Source organism: Peromyscus leucopus, chromosome 20, assembly GCF_004664715.2.
Source record: "Peromyscus leucopus breed LL Stock chromosome 20, UCI_PerLeu_2.1, whole genome shotgun sequence".
Taxonomy (NCBI): domain Eukaryota; kingdom Metazoa; phylum Chordata; class Mammalia; order Rodentia; family Cricetidae; genus Peromyscus; species Peromyscus leucopus.
In genome coordinates, this window is record NC_051080.1 from 25,566,344 (window position 1) to 25,589,158 (window position 22,815).

Sequence of the window (22,815 nt, forward strand, 5' to 3'; positions counted from 1 at the left end):
GGAATGGTCAGGGCTGCTGGGAAGGAAAGCTCCACTCCAAGGCACATGTGACCACCACAGCCTTCCTTACCACAGTATTCACACTCCAGTTCTCCATAGACCTTCCGGATCCTCTCGCATAGACTGATGTTCATCTGCTTCTTTTGGAGACTGTCTAGGACCTTCATGAACGCTGTGCTGCCAGGGTGGTGCTCAGAGGAGGGTTTGCAAGAGTCAGGCTGGCACATTCCAAGGTCCCCTCCATCAGCCGCTGTAGGAAGGAGGTCTGGGCCTCCACTGGGTTTGACCTGAGACACCCGCTGGAGTCAGATTCACTGGCTGGCAGAGTGACCGAATTCTGCCCTCCCCCTGGAGGGCCCTGGTCACTCTGGGTCTCTGGGTCTGGTTCGGCACTTTTGGCCTTGGCCAGCAGCAGTGTGACTTCTTCACCCTGAGTCTGGGCTGAGCCTCCATGCTGTACATCCAAGGTTGTCTCGGCAGCATGAGCCTCAGCAGAGGAGGTATCATTTTTCAGTAAAAAATCATCGGAAACCACTCCAAGAGGGTTGAGGTCAGAGCAGACCACAGTGGTTCCTAGTTTGCTGGGGGATAGGGAAGGACTTTCAGTCTTGGAGGTGGTCAAGGGCACAGCCGGGGCAGTTGCTTCTCCAGGGGCCTCCAGCTCCCTTGCGCCTGCCTCAGGCTGAGCTTCCCCAGGACAAGTCTCCTCCTTGTGCCCATCTATTTCCGGGCACACAAATTCCTCAGCTGCCAGCTGCAGCTGGTCCCCCAGGGCTTCTTGCTGGATGTCCCCACCAGGCTCCAGGAGGCAGAAGCTCTGGTTGATGGAGCTGGTGAAGACCAGGGTCTCCTGGGCTGTCCCATGCACCTCTCGGATATGGGAGCGCAGCCTGATGGAGCTGACAAACTTCTTGAGACATATAGCACAGACATAAACAAAGGGGTGCTTTCTGACATGCAGCTCCAAGGCCTGATACTTAGTGGCCCCATGGCCACAGAGCTCACAAGCAAAGGGCCACTTGTCGCCATGGACCAGCATGTGGCGGTCCCGGTCTAGCTCGTTCTTGAACTTGCGCTCACAGATGTGGCAGTCGTAGAGCAGCTGCCGCTTGCCCTCCCTCGTCATCAGGCGGAGCTCATCCAAGGCCTCCTTGACCTTCTTGTCCTGAGGGTCATGCATGTCCCGGATGTGCTTGATGAGGTTCTTGACGTCCGAGTACTTTTTCTTGCAGAAGCGGCAGTGCTGTTTGATCTTCTTGTGCACGCGCTCAATGTGCACCTTGAGGTGGCCCTTGCTGAGGCAGGTGAAGGAGCAGTAGTCGCAGGCGAACTTCTCGCCCGTGTGCTTTCGCAGGTGCACGTTGAGGTTGGCCTTGATGGCGCTGGCATAGCTGCACTGGGAGCACTTGTATGGCTTCTCGTTCGTGTGGATCCTCAGGTGCGCCTGCAGTGAGTGCTTGAACTTAAAGACCTTGTTGCAGTACTCACATGTGAAGATCTTCAGCTGGGTGGGACCTAACCTAGAGAGGGGTAATAAAGAGCACCATTAACTTCTGGCGACCTTGAAACTTTCCAACGAACCAGCTACAGGGGAGTGGGCAAAGGTGGAACAATTATTTGTTCAACAAATAAGACTTAGGGGGAAGAACATGGACAATGACGGAAGAGGGTGCTGGTCTTCAGGGAGCACCAACTCTAGCAGGAGAGAAGGGAGTCCTGCAGCATCCCACAGCAGCACGGTAGTCATCGAAAGAAGTGTGTGAAGAGCAGAGAAAGACACCTTTAACTGAACAAAGGCTGCTGGGGAACACCAGCTATGGTAACATCTGGGTCAAAGCTTCATCAACAGAAAAGGTGGTGGCAAGAGAAGGAAACAGGAACAGGGGGTGTGATTGACACAAGCATGGTCACCACGCATGCTCCGAAGCTTGTTTGTTCTGGGACGCCTGAACAGAAGCAAATTCAGTCTCCATGAGACTAGACCTGGTGAGCTTATTCGTAATTATTAATAATAATTTATATTATTATCCACACCTGCCTATTCATTCCACTAACTGCCAGGGCGGCTCTTGTCCTCTTTGCAAGCCTGCAGGGTGCTCCGGAGAGAAAGACTGACCCTTGTCTTTACCCATGCCTCCACTTCTTCCCAGAAAGGGAGAACACAGACGGATGGTAATGAGTTTGGAACAAGATCTGCAGTTTGCTAGACAGCAGGGCGTGCCTGCCTGTGGTGAGCAAGAGCTAGCTAGAGCGGCATCTTCAAGTCCAGCCAGTGGTGATCCGGGTCTCAGATAGGAGAGGCAGGTTTCTGGGCAAGTTCACAGCTGATATGAACCACACTCCTCTCTCCTGAAGCTCTTATACACAGCCGAGGACTACCTACCAACTGTCTGCCTCCACTATCAGTGGTTAGAGCTCGGATCGGGAAAACAGTTCTACTATCTTCGTTAACTTCACACGCCATTGCATAAACAGTTTCCATTGATTAAACCAGGCAGCATGTCAGCGGCATGTGTCAGATTTTGCACATATGGTGGGGAATAAAAAAGCATGATCTGCCTCCTGGAGCCTCTTCCAATGGGACAAGGCTGCACTGAATGAAATAGCAGCAGTTCTGACTAGTAATCAGGCGGTCCTTACAACCAACCGTGCACTGACTATTTGATCCCCACTCTCGTCAACCCATTTCACACATAAGAAAACTAAGCATCTGCCCAACATAAACAATTGCTTAGTGACTTGAGCCCAGGAGCCCATGGCCTCTGGAGCATGCTCACCCTTCCTCAGCCTCTTTGCTGAATGAAACCCCTGTTGCACAGCAGCCCCTCCCAGCTCGACTGTACACTTGGAGAAGGCTCTTAGAGAGGGGCTTCCTCTGCTACCAAAGTGGCAGGCCCTGAAGCTCGAGACCACACAGCAGGAACAGGAACAGTGAGGGAGATCAAGGAAGCAGGAGAGAATGCACTTCTGGAAAGTATAGCTAGGCAAGCCAAGAAGGATTTATGGCGTGCTAATAACCATGCCATTATTAGCACCGTTGAACTGTGCCTACCACAGATACAAGGTCTGTGTTGATGAGACAGTTCATACAACTGTCTCTTTCAATTGAAAGCACGTAAGTGAACTGCAGTCCATAAATACTAGAGAGTACAACTCACATGTGAAATTAAAATATTCAGATGGGAATGCTACTAGTACGCCTGCATGCTAAGCCCACGGCTTCTTTAAGGGAAGCCATTTGGATCTTTCCCAAATGACAAAGACATCCAGAAGGTGATACATTTTATAAAGAGGAAAGAAGCCCTGGATTCATAACATTAACTAAATAAGCAAATCTCAGCATTTCCTCCTCTCTTGAGAGACCTAAATGGTCTTAGAATCTTTTGTTCTTTGTTTTTATATTATCATCAGACAAACATCTAGCAGAGTTCTGAGTGGCCTGCTTTTGGAGAAGATTCTAAGTCTGGTGCTGATGCTGAGCAGGCTCCATTTGACTTTAAGCTTGAGCCACAAATGATGACTGTGACCTAGTGCACAGAGCTGTGATGGGCACAGAATGCTTTCTGAAGCATCGTACTGCCAGTGTTTGCTCTTTGGTGAGGGAGGTACGGCTGAAGAATATCCAGAGGTCAGACACCCGACTGCAGTGAGTCTACCTCTGGGAAGCTACCTCAAAGAAACCAGGGGACAGTCGGCTGAAGGAAGGAACACCTTCAATGCCTGTGTTTTCACGACAGTTAAGGGCAGCAATCTCCTTGAAGGGTCTCACATAGACAAATACTTGGTGTTCAGACCCCGCTTATATGTTTGTCCATTAACTTCAACAGGGCCATATCCAGCTAACACACATCTAGAAAGCAATGACTACGCCAAGCCCTGGGAGGAGGGCCAGTTTTGGACGCCCATTAGAGTTCTAAGTACTCAGTCCATGATGCAGCAATTTCACTTGGGACAATTTATATTTCAGGAAGTCCTTAAGCCTGGGAAGGTGGATATCCCAGAGTGTGAATCACTGCACTGCTATCACAGCAAGAATATGCTGATTTGACTTGGCTGTGGTAGCACATGCCTGTAATCCTCACACACAGAAGGCCGAGACAAGAAAACTGTGGGTTTAAGACCAGCCTAGGCTACATAAGTAGTTTCTTTTTTAAAAAAGCTGTTTAAATTACAACAGAAACACATAAGAAGACAAATTATTTTTAATATGTACTAATATTGAAAGATTTTTCAATGTGCAGTAAATTTTTTAAATGTAAAAAAATAGTACATTTAGTATTTTGTATTTGAAAAAACCAAAAACATATACATATATATTAGTATACCATGAAAAAATAACAAGCATACACAGTGAACTAGCCGTGGAAGTAAAATCTAATGCAGTAGCTCTCACCATAAGGGTTGTTTCAGTTTTTGCAATGTGCCTTTGTCCCTACTGAAAGGGAGACTATCACAGGCTGGGCAAACCAGGCCCTGTTTGCACCTCTTTTAATAGTTTAATGATACATTTGACTAGATAACATGTTATGTGCCCTGTGAAGACAAGTGAATGCTCAGTTCCTAGGGCACACTGGTCTGCCTTGGTCTCAGGAAAAACTAACTATACTAGGGCATAATGGAGGAGTGGACTCTTCAGCTAAGCTAATGAGTTAAGACCCTTTACAGATGTGGCCATGAACAGAATCCAGAGCAGCAAATGTACAGATCTTTCCTGCTCCTTGTGAATATTACTGCAGCCCACCTCTGGTTTAAGCCCATGGGACAACTCACCTGCTTGACTTCATGGGCTGCTCATACGGGGTCTGCTGAATGGCATATTCTTGGTACCCTCTCCGTGGCACCAGGTCTGCTGCAGTGGTCTCGGGAGGGGCTGCTCCTGTTTCAGGGGGCCCAGCCTCCACTGGAATAATCTTGGTAGCACCTGAGGTTGATACACAGTACACTACTTACTAAGAGGTGCTAGCAATAGCCCTGACCCTGTCCAGCAGAGTCAGCAGGTCCTGGGGACACTTTACTACAGGACTTCCATGCAACACACTGGTTTTCTTATTCAGATAACACATTTAATTTTTTTTGTTTGTGTGTGTGTGTGTGTGTGTGTGTGTGTGTGTGTGTGTGTGTGTAGATGCAGTTTTTCTAGTAGTGTGCCCAAATGTCTTCTTGAAGTTTTACTTGATCGAATTATGAAACAGGCAAATAGACACCTATCACTTGCAAAAATTTCTACAAAGCCACAGCTGTTAAACTTAAAGCAAGTAGAAAGCTGCATCAAGGAAGCACGAGGTGGCAGAGCAGTCAACAAAAAAGGGAATGTGAGCACCCCAATGTCTCTGATTCTCTTCCTATGAACAGAAATTGAGGTTCAAAGAGAAGAACCCCAGGGTCACCTTTGCTTTATTCTCTGTCATAAACTGACCCAACACCATACAGAGCAGGTACACTTTGTGGGGGGGAATGTCTAGGTGCATATGTGTAGGTATATGAACATGTAGGTTTCGGTATGTGTGTGGACATGAGTGTATGTGTATGTGTGTGTGAATATGAGTTTATGTGTGTGAAAGTGATTGTGTGTGAGTGTGTATGTGTGTTTGTGCATGAGTCTGTGTGAGTAGGTCATAAGTGTGTGAGGGGGCATGCATATGTGTGAGGATGAATAGGTGTGAGAGTTGGAGGGAGTGTGTGGGAGTGTGTATTAGTGTGTGTGTGTGTGTGTGTGTGTGTGTGTGTGTGTGCATGGGAGCATATGAGTATGAATGCATGAATGTGAATGTATATGTGTAAGTTTGAATTGTGTCACTGTGTAAGTGGAGTGGGGGTCAAGGGCAAGTGTGTAAAAGATTCCTCTTTAACCACTTGTGTTTCTAGAACCCCAAAGGAAAATGATTATGCTTTTACCCTCTTAGAATCTCAAAATACTACCACAATTTTTTTAAGAAAGATTGTGGAAATTCTCTCTAGCAACCACTGAGAACAGGAAACTGTTCTCTGAGATTTTCCATATCCACAATAATATTTCTGTAAAGTTGAGTAGGGCAGGTGGAGTGACTTTCCAGAAAGTTCAAGTAGCCTAATTTTATATGGCCTTTTCTCTCCTGAACACCTTACTTTGTAGTCAAGTATAAAGGAGAAAAGATACTCAGAGTTTTGAATTTGAGTGGCTCCTATCGGCCCTAAAATAGCTGCTTAAAGGGAGCAGCTCTTCTGAAAACCATGACACCGTCCTCACTGTATCGAAGCTAATACCCCCAATGCATAAAAAATTTAAAACATCCTGATAGCCTGGAATCTATCACAAACTGTTTGTGCTGGCTAGTTTTTATGTCAATTTTTATGATAGTTTGAAATCTATCACAAACTGTTTGTGCTGCCTAGTTTTTATGTCAACTTTTATGATAGTGTGAAATCTATCACAAACTGCTTATTTTACATCAACTTGACATAAGCTAGAGTCATCTGGGAAGAGGAAACCTCAGATGAGAAAATGCCTCCATCACAATGGCCTGTAAGCAAGCTCTGGAGAACTTTCTTGACCAGGGATTGAAGTGGGACAGCCTGATTCACTGTGAACAATGCCAACAATGGGCAGATTTGTGTAAGAAAGCAGACTGAGCCAGACATGGTAGCATATGCCTTTCATTCCAGCACTCAAGAGGCAGAGGCAGGTGAATCTCTTGAGTTCCAGGATAGCCTGGTCCTCAGAGTGAGTTCCAGGACAACCAAGGCTACATAGAGAAAGACTGTCTCAAAAACAAAAACAAAAAACAAAACAAAACAAAAATTAAAAAAAAAAAAAAGAAAGTAATTAAGTAAGCAGACTGAGCAAGCCATGAGTGAGCAAGCCAGTAAGCTGCACTGCTCCATGGCTTCTGCTTCAGTTCCTGACTCCAGGTGTCTGCCTAGAGCTCCTGCCCTGACTTCCCTCTGGAATGGAGTGCCACCTGAGAGCGGCAAGCTGAAATAAATCCTTTCTTTCCCAAGCGCTTTTGTCCATGTTATTTTATCACAGAAATAGAAACTCCAAGGCACTGTTTTTGTCTAAAATAGTCTTTCCTACAAGTGACCTTTTAAAAAAGAAAATATAGCATATCTACCAGCTATGTTCATGGAAAAGGAAAAATAAATAGAAACGTCTCGTACTGAAAAATCCTTAGTGAATACCATCCAAATGTGAAGAAGCTAGGCAGTGTCTGCCTGGGCCTGCAGAGCAGCTGCTGCACTTGTGTGGACTGAGTAGGCAGCTCCACTGCAATATGACAGGGACACCACCAGCTGAGGGGCTGGGGAGAGGCACAGACAGAGTCGGCTGAGGAGACAGGCGTGTCAGCCCCTGGGGTCTGGGATCACTCTGCATGTATAGGTGACTAAATGGCACTCCACTAGGACACCTAACACATAGGCTCTGACCCAGCCCTCCTTCCTCAGGCTGCTCCAAGGGCAGCTGAGCTCCAGGCTCTCACTGTATCATTTGCAGCCTGTCATCAGTCACCTGGAATGGCTTCATGAGCAGTTAAGACCACGCTGATGATGGGCTTCTTGGCTCCAGAAAGCTGCCCTGCCTCCTTTCCTGAGATCTTCTGGACTTTCTCTGTTTTCTGAGCCCGTGGTCTTTTTGCAGCCTTTTCTCGATCATCTTCTTTGTACTTCTTTTCTAGCTCAAGGTCTGACTCGTTACCTAGGGAGCAAATATCAAGATGGATAAGCTATCCCTTCATGCCAGCTGTGGAAGAAATATGACTCTTACTGGAGGTGATGGCAAAGGAGATGCCTCCCCTACATCCTCAGGCCCACCTCCATTCCGTCACTCTCTTCCTGGCCTACAGTGACTGCCAGGACATTATGCTAGCTCTTGCACCATTGCTGGCTCTTTACAAACTCAATGCAAAGCATGTTCACTGTATCCAGGACACAACCAGGTACCAGGAATGCACTGCTGGACAAAGCAGCATAGACCCTGGGCTCATTTTCATGAAGCATCACTGATATCAGCACTGCAGATAAAATGACCTGCGATTCACAGTCCAAGAAAGGTCTTCTCCTGATCAGCTTACACTTGCCAGGCACTTTCCCTGTGCCAGGCATGATGGGCACAGGACAAGAACACACCATGCCCTCGAGGGCCCTCTACTCCAGAACGCACAGAGTCAACAGGAGTGATCAAGAGCGGTCTCTGCTCTGTGTCCCATGAAACAAGAGTAAAGAACAGGATGGCAGAATCTACCTGAGAGGTCAGAAAGGCTTTATGGAGACGTTAGCTATGGCTGAGTGAAAAGGCGAGGGTTAATGAACCATTGGATGGGAAAGATAGAGAACCAGTCACGAGGAAGGAGCTATGTGGTCTAGGACTGTGTGTGATTAAAAATGGAAGTGTTCCTGTCTAACAAAGGATGACAAAGACGGGATAAATACTTGACTGAGCATTACAGTGTCCACAGCTTCGTGAGAAAGGAGAGGGTGACCAAAACCAGTTTCAAGAGTAAGAGGTAAGTCCCAGCAGTCCATGAACACCATAGAAACTTCCACTCTCCTTAGGTAAGGACATGGAGCCCAGTCAACATGCATTAGATAAAATGTAGACTGTGCCTGGCCTGGCCCTGCTAGGCGTTCCTGGGAGGTAGGGTGACTGTCACATCTTCTGATGGCTCAAAGGAAGATGGTAGGTCAAAGTTTTTATAGGAGCTGTTGTTTTTCAAAGCTGGTTGCTATCTGGCCTTTCTTAGGACAATGCGGAAGCCAAGCAAAACATTTAGGGCATCATAGGACCTATTGTCTCCCATGTACATCTCTGGAAGGCAAGGGTGAGCCACTGAAGCCGTCTAATCCAAGGAAAAGCTGGGTTTGCATAACGCTTTACATGTATGCCATGCTGTGGAGAATGGAATAAATGGGCTCACAAACCACTCAAATGCTTGCAGAACAAATGCATCAGTCACAGACATACAACAGCAGCCATGACAGGTCGAACCTTGGCATTAGCCTAAGGAGAAAAACAGCCTCCACATATCAGTGAAGAACAAAGGAATTAACAACTAGACAGCAGCCCCCAGTGAGATGAAACTCAGGGAAGAAGGGGAGGGAGAGCTTTATTAGAATCACCATGTCTGAAATGCCCACCTGAGGACAGGGTCTTCAGAATGTCTGGAGAGAACACTGGGAGAGATTTCCCACATGAGTGCAAGGGATGTTGTGCAGGTGAACAGACAGGAAGGTGTGAGGGTGTGTTTTGGAAAGTGCAGAAATAAAAGGGGTTGTCAGGGAGGTGAGACTGAAACCCAGAAACAATGAGGCAGAGGCAGTGGTGGGGAGGGGAACACACAGGGAGACGGGCAGAAACCAACCTTCAGTGCCTCCTACATCTAAGTCAGCTCCAGCCAGCCCAACACAAGGCACCAGTAAATGTACAACAGATAACCTAGAGAGTGAATTCTTAGCAAGCCATGCTGGCTGGAGTGAAGCTAACAAAACACAATGATCAAACCAAGCATTCACATTGTGTCCCATAAACCAACACAGTTCCTGGATCATCTCCAGATCTGAAGGAAACAGCCTTGGGTTACTCTTTAATAGATTAATATTAGTATTAAATATATTAACATGAAACAAAAGAGAAAGATGATAGGAGGCATCATGAATCAGAATTGCATGCTGCCCTCCAAGGTCCTAAGGCAAGGGCCAACACTAATTACCACACTAATATTGTCAGACCCCGAAAGCTAAAGGATGGGAACAGCACCTGGTCTCCAAGGTTGCTGGAAGAGCCTACATAGTATGAAGTCTACTGTGCATGACACCTCACAGCAATTTTTGCCTTGTTTTATTTTTTAGTGGCCATAACAAAAAACATTTCGTAAGGCCTACAAACTGTCTGAGTCACAGAAGTCTTTTTGTCACCTAGATATTAGTGATATGCACACATAAATACTACAGCAAGGTATTTCAGATGCTATAAAAAAAAAGGTAGAACAACATTTAATGGATTTGTTTTTTGCTTGTAAAATGATGTCTCGCTCTATAACAGAGTTCGCCATGGGATACAATCCAATATGTGGGTGATATGCCAAGAATAAATATGTTGACATTAACAAAAAAGAGGACCTGAGAATCTGAGTTCACCATAAGCTTATCCTGGTTAACAATATAAATCCATAATAAAACAAGGGCACACTGTCAGCCAGGGTAAGAGACGAGGAGGTCCCACGTGCTGCAGAGGATGAATGACAGCAAGCTCTGCAGTAGGCACCAAGTGTATACACTGCAGAAATGAGCGCCAGCAGTGGGTGGCCGGCAGTGGGTAAAGGTTTGGAAGCCACATCCGAGTAAGAAAGAACGGAGGGACCTGAGTTGACCTAGGCAGAGAAGACACAATGAAGCCACCTCTACTACAGCCACTCCGACTCTCTTCTTCTGGCTGCTCTGTAGTCGAGCCGTCGGTATGCAATTGGGTTGGTTGTTCTCCCCCTCATTGTGGCAAAAGCCCTGACAGGCAGCTAAGGTGGGGAGATGTTTGCTTTGGCTAATAGTTCAGAAGGAACATTCCACCACAACAGGCAAAGTATGGTGACAGGGCTAGCTCTTGTACATGGCAATGGGCATGTGAAATGGCTGGTCATATGACTGTGGTGTCGTGGTATTGTGTTCCCCAAAATATTGTGTACCTTAATAAACTTATCTGGGGTCAGAGAACAGAAAAGCCACTAGTTAGGCAGTGATAGCACATGCCTTTAATCCTAGCATTTCAGAGGCAGAAATCCATCTGGGATTTCTGAGTTCAAGGCCACATTGGAAACAGCCAGGCATGGTGGCTCACGCCTTTAATCCCAGGAAGCAAGCCTTTAATCCTAGGGAGTGATGGTAGAAAGCAGAAAGGTATATAAGGCGTGAGGACCAGAAACTAGAAGCATTTGGCTGGTTAAGCATTTTGGCTGGTTAAGCATTTGGCTGGTTAAGCTTCAGGCTTTCGAGCAGCAGTTCAGCTGAGAGCCATTGGGGATGAGGACTCAGAGGCTTCCAGTCTGAGGAAACAGGACCAGCTGAGGAACTGGTGAGGTGAGATAGCTGTGGCTTGTTCTGTCTCTCTGACCTTCCAGTATTTACCCCAATAACTGGCCTCGGGTTTGATAAGAACTTTTAAGATTCCTGCTAAACTGTGGCAATCAGGAAGCAGAGGTCTGACCAAGAGCCATAACCATCAAAGATCACCACCAACCAGTATCTCACCTCTGCCAGCCATGCTTCCACTCCAAGGGTCCCACAGCTAAATACCCTCAACTCCACCCTCCGTAGGAATACACCTTCCTCTGTAGGAACTGAGAATACACTGAAGTCAGAGCTGGTATGAAGAAGATAATGGCCATTATGCTCTGAGAATGATGTTCTATAACATTTGTCCTGGTAGGTCCCACTAGCCCAGCTCCAACTCCTGCTTCCTAGGATCACATCCAGATCAACTGCTGCAGCAACAGCTACTTCCGAAGGAATACAAGTTAAGAGACCTCCCCCAGAACTATCTCAAATGAGCACCCCTGAGTATCCTGTCTCCAGTTCTATATAGCCTCAGAGGAAGCAGATCAATAGTCAGGAGTAGTCACACTCTGCCTAAGAGCCTCCAGAACCTTAACACTAGGCTTTCCCATAGTTTGGGACATGATGGGCCAGGCAGTACCCTAAGCATCATGGGACATGGCTCTTGGAGATGATCACTGTATATCCCTTGAGGGCACTAAAATTAATAAGGCCCTGCAGAGAACTGTCAGCACACTTGCTTCAAGGCAAGTGCCTGGGGCACTTAGATAGTGAAGAATTCAGGGAAAGACAAAAGCAAGACATGGGGGCTGGCATGGAGAGCTGGGTGTTACCGGACACACAGCCCCAAGTGTATAGGAATGCCCAGCTCTCTACCACATGCCCTGTGTATCTGTTCCTTTTAGCCCTGCACCTAGCTCAGCTGCGTGGATACCTACTTACACTCCCCCCACTTAGTATTTCTTTGTGGAAAGCCAACAGGGAGAAGAAAGAGAAGACATTTTGATAGCGGGGTTTTTTTGTTTGTTTGTTTGTTTGTTTGTTTGTTTGTTTGTTTTGGTAGCTTTCTGCTTTCTCCGTTTGGACAACATAATCCTTTTTCCATTTGTCATAGCTGGAATATAAGATGTGTTAGAACAATTGGTCTCCAGCAAGTGGCGCTATTTGGGGAGGCTGTGAAAGCTTCAGGACAGTGTCCTAACTAGCAGAAGTAGATCTCTGTGGGCAGGCCCTAAAGGTGACATGGGCTTTTGACTCCAGCTTGAGCTCTCTGCTTCTACCCTGAAAGTGACATGGACTTCTGACTCCAGCCTGAGCTCTCTGTTTCCTGATTCTCACATGTCCAGCACTCCTGAGAGAACACCATGCCTTTCCTGCCATGATATACTGTATGCTCTGAAATACTGAGCCAAAACAAACCTCTCTTCCTTAGCTGCTTCTATCAGCAGTGAGAAAAATAACCAATACATATTCTGACCTGGCTGTTCACGAATTTCCCAATCGTCACTTCACTCATCTCTGTGGTTCTCAGAGTTGCCTCTTCCCACTGAAACACCTCCTGGACCTAAGCTGGCAGTCATGCTGCAGGTGCTTCTTCAAGAGCCCAGCATTTCCCACCTCCAGCTTATAGGCTTCATGGCCTTTCATTGGAGTGTTTTCAATCGTCTCCTGCTTCCTCTGAATTACTGACTTCGGAAACTTTTCTACGATCTCCCCCAGCCAATGCCTATATTCGCTGTAGCTTCCTTTTCTTTGGAAAATTCAGTAGCTCTGTAATGGATCTGGTTCTTTGGTTCTCCCTCTCACACATAGTTGTTGGATTTAGTCCTACCGTGTGCGCACTGCCAATGGGCTGGCATGCATAGCCAATGGTCTGTTAATAGTGGAGGAAAGTCAGCAGGCAAATACCACACTGTGTCTCCAGTCAGGATCATCCACAGCAGAGGGAGATTGACAATGGATGTGAGCACAAGAAATAAGTCAGTCACCCAGAGAAGGTCATCCACCAGAGGCAGTTAAGTGCAGGCCTTGGCAGGCAGTGGAGGTGAGCATTTCTAAGTGTGGGCTGTGCTCTGGGTTCTGAGGTAGCCAACACATCTCACACCAACATCCCTACTAGTAGTAGGTCAGGAAAGCTGCTGAGACTAAGCCTGTCATTGGTTTACTTCTTTCTCATCTGTCTCCCTAGCCAACAGAAGCTCAGTGAGGTGGGGAGAGTTCAGCTCATTCCACAGGGCAACTTCCACAGTGCCCAATACTCAGCAAAGTAAAAAGAGATACTCGACAAAGTGGAGAGAGATAGAAAAGGCTGCAAATCTCAGATGAGGAAAGTCATCCATTCCTTAAGCAAATAACAAGGTGGTTTCTCCAGGTGTCCAGTGCTACCCAGGGTACTAGGGACCCAGAAAAGGGCCAGATCTGTCACCTATCCTCCGGCAGCTCAGAATCAACCATGGGGGACTCCAGTCTTGCAGCACACTGGACCCGCCATGTGTCTGTCCCCTCTGCCCTCAAGGATGACTGCCAATGCCCTAGAGAGATCAGGAAACCACAGTGCAGCAGAGGACGAAGTGACATAGCTGAGACTCTCCCGATACAACAGACCAGCACCATGTGTAAGTCTGTCCGACTGCAAAGCAAGACTGTCCACTGTCCTCTCCTGCCTCTGAAATATGCGAAGGGGACAGACAGTTAGAAGAAGCGCATGGGAAGGAGTCAACTGCACGGGCAGTTCCAGGGTGGACCACGACCGTGGTCAAACAGCAAAGCCTATATAATAAAGACCTAACAGAATGCATCCCAGAGACAACAGAGGGGTCTAGTGGATGCGCCGGAACAGTGGTTCTCGACCTTCCTAGTGTTGCAACTCTTTAATACAGTTCCTCATGCTGTGCTGACCTCCAACCAGATTATTTTGTTGCTACTTCATAACTGTAATTTTACTGCTGTTATGAATTGTAATGTAAGTATTTGATGTGTGACCCCCCCCCAAGGGGGTCACGACCTGCTGGTTGAGAATCACTGCACTGGGAGGCGATTGCCACAACCATCACGGCTGTGTGTAGAAAGCTGGCCAGCATACGGGCAGGTCATATACTGCAGCTGCTGAGCAGCCCCCTCCCCAGCCTAGTTCACTCAGACAGGCCCAGGCCATCTGTGCCTAAGGCTAATTTGGCCCGAAGAAAGACTGGCATTTGCTCTCTGTGCCTTCAGCCGAGTCTCCACAAGCAGCAAGAGGCTATTTGTTCCTAATCACTTTATGCAGATGAGCAGCCCCACTCAAGCCTGGGCAAAAGCCTGCCATGTACTCAACGGCACAGCTGGCTCCGAGAGCGACAGATGCAGTGCCAGGGCCAGGCATTTGCAATACCGTGAAGGCTGTCTAGGGTGTGCCCAATTCTTCTGGCTGGGCAGCCATGTTCCTTGCTATGAAGAGGCAATTCTCTGTTCAGCAGACACGTGTTTGTTTCCCCAGCACAGAGGAAGACTGAACACTTAGTACTAAAGACACTGCTAAAGGTGCCCCCCTCACTGAGATGGTGAGACACGGGGCAGAGTGAGGGACTCCCCAGCTGAAATCCAGGCTCCCTAGCTAGTGCCAACAAGAAATTTGGGACAATTACTCTTGTTCAAGAGAATGGCTGACTGACACCCTTCTCCCTCAGTATACGATAAGTGCCTGATGAGGAATGGCTGAAGAGATGGCAAGCTGGTGTTTGTTTATTTGTTTGTTTGTTTGTATGGGTATGGGTGTTTTTTTTCTTGCATGTATGTCTGTGAACCACGAGCATGCAATGCCTGCAGAAGGCAGAAGGCAGTGGATGTCCCAATACAAGAGTTACAGATGGCTGTGAGGCCGCCATGTGGGTGCTGGGAAAAGGACCTAGGTCCTCTGGAAGAACAGCCACTGCTCTTAATGGCTAAGCCATCACTCCAGCCCCAAGATGATGACCTTTAAGAAACACAACCAAGTTCTAGAAGTAAATACAGCATGGGTAGATGGGGTGTGGGGTGCAGATCAAACTCCAGGTCTTCCCGATGCTCTGCGGCAGATGCGTGTGTAGTTACACAATGCTGTTTGAAGCTGCAGTGCTTCTAAAGGTCAATAAATACCTGAAAAGCTTAGTCTCCAGCCTGTGGCACAGCGAAGGACAGGGACCTCTGAGAGGAGGGAGAGGTCTAGTGAAAAGTGGGGTCAGCGGGATGAGACCCAGCCCATTCTGAGTCCCTTTGCTTGCCAACACCACGAGTTAAGTAGTTTGCTCTACCAAATTCCCCTCCCCCAGCCACATGGGGCACTGTCTCATGATAGGCCCAAAAAGAGCAGAGTCAAATGACCAGGTTAAAACTCCTGAGACTATGACAAAATAAACTTTTCCTCTTTATAATCAGTTAGCACAAGTGACAGAAAGTCAGTTATCATAGTGACAGGAAAAAATCCACATTGCATATACAATTAATCCTAAGGGAGGATCATTTTCAAACTATTAAATGTTTAAAACTACTTTTCAAACAAGTTCTAGAAAAGATTCCCATCAATAGCTGAAATATATCTGAGATCCTTAAGATTTAGGACCAACTTGGGGATGTCAACCCCCTACAACCTTTTCTTGGTCCCTACTGATGAGCTGTGGCATCAGGAAGGGGCAGAAGGCAGTATCAACCTCATTGGCAGCTGTGGGGTTCACAAAAAAAAAAAAAAAAAAAAAAATACCTGGCGATGGTCTCTGCCATTTGGTCCTTTTCCTGTACTCGGTGTCACAGGAGAGAGAAAGTCACACTGCTGTGCTGATGCCTTGGTCTCTGCAGGCAGAGCACTGTCAAGAGCTGTGACCAGAACTCAACTTTATACCTATACACATGCATGCACCTTTCTAAGCCAATCATTTCATATATCTTCTCCCCCAAGGCTTTTATAAATCCATGCTTTCAAAGAACAAGGTCCTTTGCCAAAGTCCCCTTGTCCATCAAATCCTCTATCATATTTTCAGCGTTGTGTGACTCCAGCTGTGTCTGTCAGCACACTGGGATGGTGACTTTTCAAACACTTTTTAGTAGTAGGACCTTTTAAAGTGACCTCTTCAGGCAATTTCGGGGCCATCAATCAATTCAGACATGCCAACTAAAATAGATGAAGTGGGTGGGGTTCCAACATCACCCTCTCACTGCCTCGAACATCTGTCCTTGGTCTCTGAAACTCCATCCTCTGAGCACTGCTGAAGGGCCCTGATAATAGTGTCAAAACTGCTGGTATAGGCTGTGCCGGGTACTTGGCGAAATGTCACTGGATGTAAAAGTCAGCTTTGAGAAGGCATGGCAGAGATCACCAGATACAATGTCAAGGGCATCACAGCTGAGATCCTGTTCTGCCTTTCCGCTGGAGACATTCAGAACTCTCTAAAGCTATGAGCAGCATCTGCGGAATGAGTCACAGGGAGACTCACTAGAGAACGTTCACAGTGCCCTCTCACAGGGAAACAAACACACAGGGGAGGTTCTCAGGAAGTGTCTGCCACACTGCAAGTCCAGCTCAAGTCTGTGGTGAAACTCAGTCATCCCCCCACCTTGTCTAGTTCCAGTTATACATGGTCAAACACAGCCTGAAAATTATAGAAATAAAGAATTCAGAAGTTTAAGCCACTTTTATTACAATATTATCATGATCAGTTTATTAGTAGTGATTGTTATTAATCTTCCTGTGTCAGATTTTAGTTAGTTAGTTAGTTAGTTAGTTAGTTTACATACCGACCTCAGCCTCCTCTCCCTCCCTGCTCCTCCCCTTCACCCACCCCCAATCCACCCCTCCTCCTTACTCAGAAGGGGCAGGCCTCCCATGGGCTTCAGCAAAGCACAGCATATCAAACTGCCATAAGACCATAGGTCATAAACTGCCATAAGTACAGCTCCCCTTGTACTCAGGCTGAGCAAGGCCATCCAGCATGAGGAATAGGTTCCCAAGAGCCAGTCAAAGCACCACGGACAGCCCTGCCCCCATGCTAGGAGTCCCACATAGAGACCAAGCTACACAACTGTCATATACATGCAGAGAGCCTAAGTTGGCCCATGCAGGCTCCCTGGTTGTTGGTTCCTATGAGCCAGGCTAGTGGTTTCTGTGGGGTTTCCTGCCATGTTCCTGACCCCCCTGTTTCCTACAATCCCTCTTCCCTCTCCTCAGTAGGCCTCCCCAAGTGCAGTCCAATGTTTGGCCATGGGTCTCCTATGTCAGATTTCTAAATCAACCCTTATCATAGCCATCTATGTTAAGGGAAAAAAAAATCATCATAACTGTGATCAGTACAGAACAACAGCATGTGCAGAGCTCAGCACCATGCAAGATAAGTTTCAGGCATCCTCTGAGGGCCTTGCAAGGTATCCCATTTGGGTAATCACTGAGTCACATCATGCCTTAATTTGCCTTGTGTTAGTGAAAGCTGTGGCCCCTATGGGTCAGCTCTGGGAGTGGGAATTGGGTAGAGATTGGGTAGTACCTGTCTCACCCTGCTACCTAGTCTCCTGTATTCTCAAGATTCTGTCAACAGTAACATTTAATTTCTTGACATCTGCAAAGTCGCTCTTCAACCCTAGCAAATTAACATAATTCTCTCTATTTCATTTCCTTTGGAGACGAAAGCATTTTCAAAAGTGATGACACTGCATAGGAGAGAGCAGACCTTGGAAAGGGAAGCAGATGTTCATGGGTGGCGTGCACACTGTGCTCCAGCCTCCCCTGCACCAGGGCTGAACACCCCTGCATGCCGTGATGTGTTCTGGCGGAATACTACAGGCAGCCTTTGCAAAGAAGCAAAGCCTGACATGTCCTTTAAGGGTAGATATGAAGAAAAGGACCCACGTACCCTGGGGTCTGCAGCAGTCCCACTGGCCTCTCTGGGCCACCCTCCACTCTTCTTTACCCAATTCCCATCCCCAGGGCTGACCCACAGAGGTCACACAACAGACACCAGAGCCGTCTGGTTTCAAACTGGGTCTGGCCACTGGAGGCACCAACAGGATATAAAAGGCAAAAAAAGAGAGTAGGGTGAATATTTATTCCTCCACTCCCTTGCTGCCAACTGATCACTGAGTAACTTCATCTCTGACCCCAACTTTAACAGGATCCTAGACTTTAGCACAACTGACTCCATGATGGAAGTACCATTGAGGCCAAAAAACTCAGCATGCCAACACCACCACCTGCCAAAATGATGACAAAGGCCTAATCCATCAAAGTCCATAGTTCTGAGAAAGTCTCTAAATGTACTAACCTTGCTTTTTTGCTTCTGTAGTTCTGTTTCTGGCTAACTGTTCTTGTTAACTTAAGTATGTCAACCCAGAGCATGGTTTCTGTGCTTAAAAGCTCACGCTAAGAAAGGTTCAGGGCTACACTGGGATCTGGGACACTCATAGTAGTTGCTGGCCAGGCTAATAAAGACTTTCTATTGGTTTAAACCTGTGTCTAAGTAGTCTCCTCTGGTGGATACTCCATCACATAATCCCATGGAGTCCTGAGATCTCTCAACCCTAGCCCTTTACCTATTTGAGTAACATGACCCAGTGGCTCCTCTAGCCCAGCCTCATCTGGAGCTTCACTACACACCCATCCACTTCTCCACAAAGGCAAGCTTTTCTACTACATGCCTCTAGTGATCTCAGGTCCTCAGGACCTGGACCATCTTTTCACATCCTGAGCTGCTAAGGACACTGATGTTGAAGCCCTAAACCAGCATGCTGGCTCCATGCTCTGACAGAAAGTATCCTCTTACATATTTTTAGTCTATCAAACTTGATCTTCAACCAAAATTAACTCATCCTTTCTATCAAACCTGTTTATCATCCCTAACATCGGAGACTGGCAAGGACGATGCCCCTGTCAACTCAAGCTCCCAGGCTAAGAACAACACAGTCTCCCATCTCCTTCCCTCAGCATCTCTAAAACAGGTCCGTTCTATCAATTCTTACTGCTGAATCAGACACCTCAGGATCCCACACCAGATCCTTGTGCCTACGGAGTGTTTGCTAGCTCCTTTGTAACCAAATTTCCACCACGTCCCTCTCCCATGCTCCCCACACCTCTTCACGCTCCAAGTATCTCCACACTTCAGAACCAGATCCTCAGCTGCAGGGCAACTCCACACCATCCTTCCAGACCTCCTGCCATACCCTACCCACCATGTTAGTACAATATCTATCCAATTCTCTGAGAACTTTATGGCAAGGGCCTCTCTTTAGTGAACAGCATGTAGTCATCACACAGGAAACCAATCCACCACCACCTCCACCACCACCACCACCACCACCACCACCACCACCACCACCACCACCTCTCCCTCATGCGTGCGTGCGTGCGTGCGTGCGTGCGTGCGTGCGTGTGTGTGTGTGTGTGTGTGTGTGTGTGTGTATGGTGTATGTTTCCAAAGAGGATTAATTAAGGAAGTAGGCCCACCCTGAATGTGAGCCCTTCTGTCTCACTGGCTTGGGACTTGCACTGAATAAAAAGGGGGAAAAGAGAAAAAGAGAGCTGAGCATCATCCCTGATCACTCAGCAACCTGATGTACCCAGATGTGAGCTGGCAATTCATCAGGACACCATGACAGACCATACCCTTTCAAACTGAAGGTGAAATCAATCTTCCCCACCTTGAGCTGTTCTCCATAAGATGCTCTGTTACAGCAATGAGGTAACCAATACAGAAGGATGCTAGCTGCAACACTTCTTACGTGTGTTCCTCTTGCACAGATGTCTTCCAGCTCTTTGCTCGCCACCCCTCCACTGCCACTGTGCTCCTTGTTCCCAGCTCTCCACACACAGAGGGAAGGATTTGCACCCACACTTTCTATCCTTGAACTCCCACAGCAAGTCACTGAGTGCTCTGCGTGTCACATGTCTTCCAGACCAGTGCATCACAGTTTGTAGACATTAGTTTATGTGAATTCTTATATAGTTAGCATTGCACTAGTATTCTAAAGTACCTATTCTAAATTGCCCCAGAACTAATTAAATCTCAGAATGCCCCAGAGAGTCAAATATTATCAGCCATATTAACGAAAGGCCCAGAACAGTTGTCAGAACAGCCGACTGATAAGGGATTATATTCTGGGACTCTGCCACCAATTTGTTCCACCCTGCTAATACAGCAGTTTAGGAAGCTTTGCAGCCTCACAATCATTCTTGCTAACCTGCTGAATATGCATCATTCTTTCCCTCTTCCCTCGGGCTTTCTCACACCTCCCTGTCTCTCTGTGATGAGGGAAGGACAGGTGAGTCCTGCTTCCACAGAGAGATTTCTTCAATAAAAATGAGCTGAGGGAGGGCAGGGGCCTCCGTGTAGCATGCTCCTTCCCCACATCACATACTCACTGAGTGGACCTCCCAAACTTCCCCTCAGGGTGTCCACGTCCTGCTTCACCTCTGGGTTCAGCACACACCATCAAGCAGCAAATGCCTATCGGTCACTTTCACTTTCTCCCTTCATGCCACAGCATCCTGGAGACGGCAGGAACTCACAGCCCACAAACTCCTCCTCCAGGAAACCTCCAAGATGTCATCCTCGTCCGCATCAGCGGTATGGTCCTGCTCTCCACCCGTGCTTCACCCCTCCATTGTAGCATACGTGTCTATGTCCCTGTTCTGCTCTCCAGACGCTCAGCTCCTCCAAGGGTTGGGTTTGTCTAACTCAAGTTTGGTCCCCAGAGTCTGCCTGGGCACCCAGCAGCGTGAGCTCAGGGTAAACCGAGGTGAGAATGTGTGTGCCGGGGGAGCTCACTGAGTGAACGACAGCAGACTTCCTCAACATCTTGGAAGAACCAGGCCCAGGCATTTGCTAAAGAGCTGTCAGCCCTGGGCCCTCCATTTCAGGACCACTCAGCCCTGAGAGATTGCCACAGGGACACAGAGCAGTCCTTTAGACCAGGCTTACAATGCACAGCAGTTGCTTGAGTCAGCTCCAAAGGAAACTCCACTCCCCCAAATTCGACCTTCCCTCACCAAAGCACTCATCATCTTCAGAAGACAAATGCTATTGGTACTAATACAAGCTGCTGCTCACTGGGTATCACAACTACCTGTGGTTCTCCTCAGCCTTCCTCACCCCACCCCACCCTAAACTTCTCTAGCTCACTGGCTTCTCTTCCCCAGTTCCTCATTTCTACACAAGCCTGACATTTAGGCCATGTGCACTCTCTCTCATCTTCTTCTCTTGGTCTGCTCTCTCACGCCCTTCTCTCTTGGTAATCTCCTTCTCTTCCTCTCTTGCTCTCCTGTCCTCTCTCTTCTCATGGCCTAGTCCAGTCTGCTGGCCATGTTCAGTTTTCCACTTTCTCCCTCTGCTCTGGACTCTTCCAGAGGCCTCTGGCTGCACTCTTCTTCATACCTACAATAAAAAGCTTCCCCTGCCCCATACTTTGGAGTGCCCATGTCCTCAGTCTATAATCTAGTGCTGAAACACAGTCTATACACTTGCATCTCTGCTCAATAAAGCCAAATGACAGGAGCGGCAATACACCCACCCTAGTCCTGGCCTGTCCACATTGGGAGAGAGCAGGCAGTCCCCTGAAATCCAGACAGCAACCTGGTGACTGAGCTGCTCCTGCTGCCATGATCCAGCAGGCCTCCACTACTCAGAGCCCTCAGCCTGTGGCCGGTTCTGAGATACTGACAAAGCCTTCCTTTCAAAAGTATTAGTACAGTCTTCTGGGACAAGGTTCAGTGAGTGTCCCAGACCCCTGAAAAGGTGCCCAAGTATCATCTGCTCCCTAAAGAGCCACAAGACACCAGCAACAGACCAGGAAGGTGGGATGCAATGTCAGCCCTGCTTCTCACTAGCCGGCACATCTATTGCCAGGCTAAAATATCAACAGGACTACAGACAGGTTTGAACTTGTGGGACCCTGGGACTGGCAGGGAGGAGAATGAAGGTCAGCAATGCAGGATGCTGCCTCCCAGAGGCTGTGATCCTCATAGCAAGAGATGGATCCTGGGAGTCTCAGAAACCTAGACTCAAGTCTTCCTTTCTCATGCATTCTTCCTTCAGCCGGCCTCAGCAAAGTTCTCTAGCCTGGCAGACCCTCCATTTCTTAACCTGAGGGAGGAGAAGGCCCTTGCCTGGCATCCAGGGGCAGAAGGAAGCAGACACACAGTACCTAGCACAGCAGCTGGCCTAGGTGAGCATTTGAAGAAGGCAGCAGTACTGTAGAACCAGCTGCTACACTTCCTGACCCACCCCCACCCCCGACCTAGGTCTCTGGAATTGCACTCAAGTGTGGGAAGCTCAGGCCTCCATCACCTCTGGAACGTCCAGAAGTATGTAAATGGAAGCCTTCCCAGTCCGATCTTCCAGGCCCGTGTCTAACCCCCTAAAGCTTCCCACGTGCTCACAGCTCTAGGTGTCCGATTCCCTCTTTCTCCGAGCAACACCGAGGATGAATGTGAACTTTGTGCAAAGCATCCCAAGTCTCTGAATACTAAGCACACACTGCGTACCCACTGACCCTCACCCTCACCAGCACTGCCTATGCTGTAGGCACCCTACCCCTCAGGAAGACAAGAAAAGGACAAAATAGCTGGCTAAGGGCGCTGAGAGAACTCTAACTCTGCAGGAGGCAAACACTGGAATAATCTGGGGATAACTATTAGCAAGAAAGGCAAAGAGGAAGTGAGTGACCTGGGACAAACAGCCCAGTCTCAGAACATGGTGAGACCGCCAGGCTAAGCAATGGTGGGACATGGGAGAAACTTCAGCAAGAAGCACAGGTCCTCTGTGTTCTGCACCATCTAGGAAGGACAGGTTCTTAGATCCAGAA

The 22,815-nt window shown here is 47.8% G+C and overlaps 1 protein-coding gene across 1 annotated transcript in view; it reads right to left on the reverse strand.

Moving 5' to 3' along the window:
- Zfat (zinc finger and AT-hook domain containing) overlaps positions 1-22,815 on the reverse strand; it is a 178,609-nt gene that overhangs the window by 97,648 nt on the left and 58,146 nt on the right. The window contains 4 exon segments of the mRNA XM_028876000.2: positions 71-268; positions 271-1,520; positions 4,771-4,921; positions 7,487-7,672. Coding sequence (XP_028731833.1) covers positions 71-268; positions 271-1,520; positions 4,771-4,921; positions 7,487-7,672 — 1,785 coding nt within the window.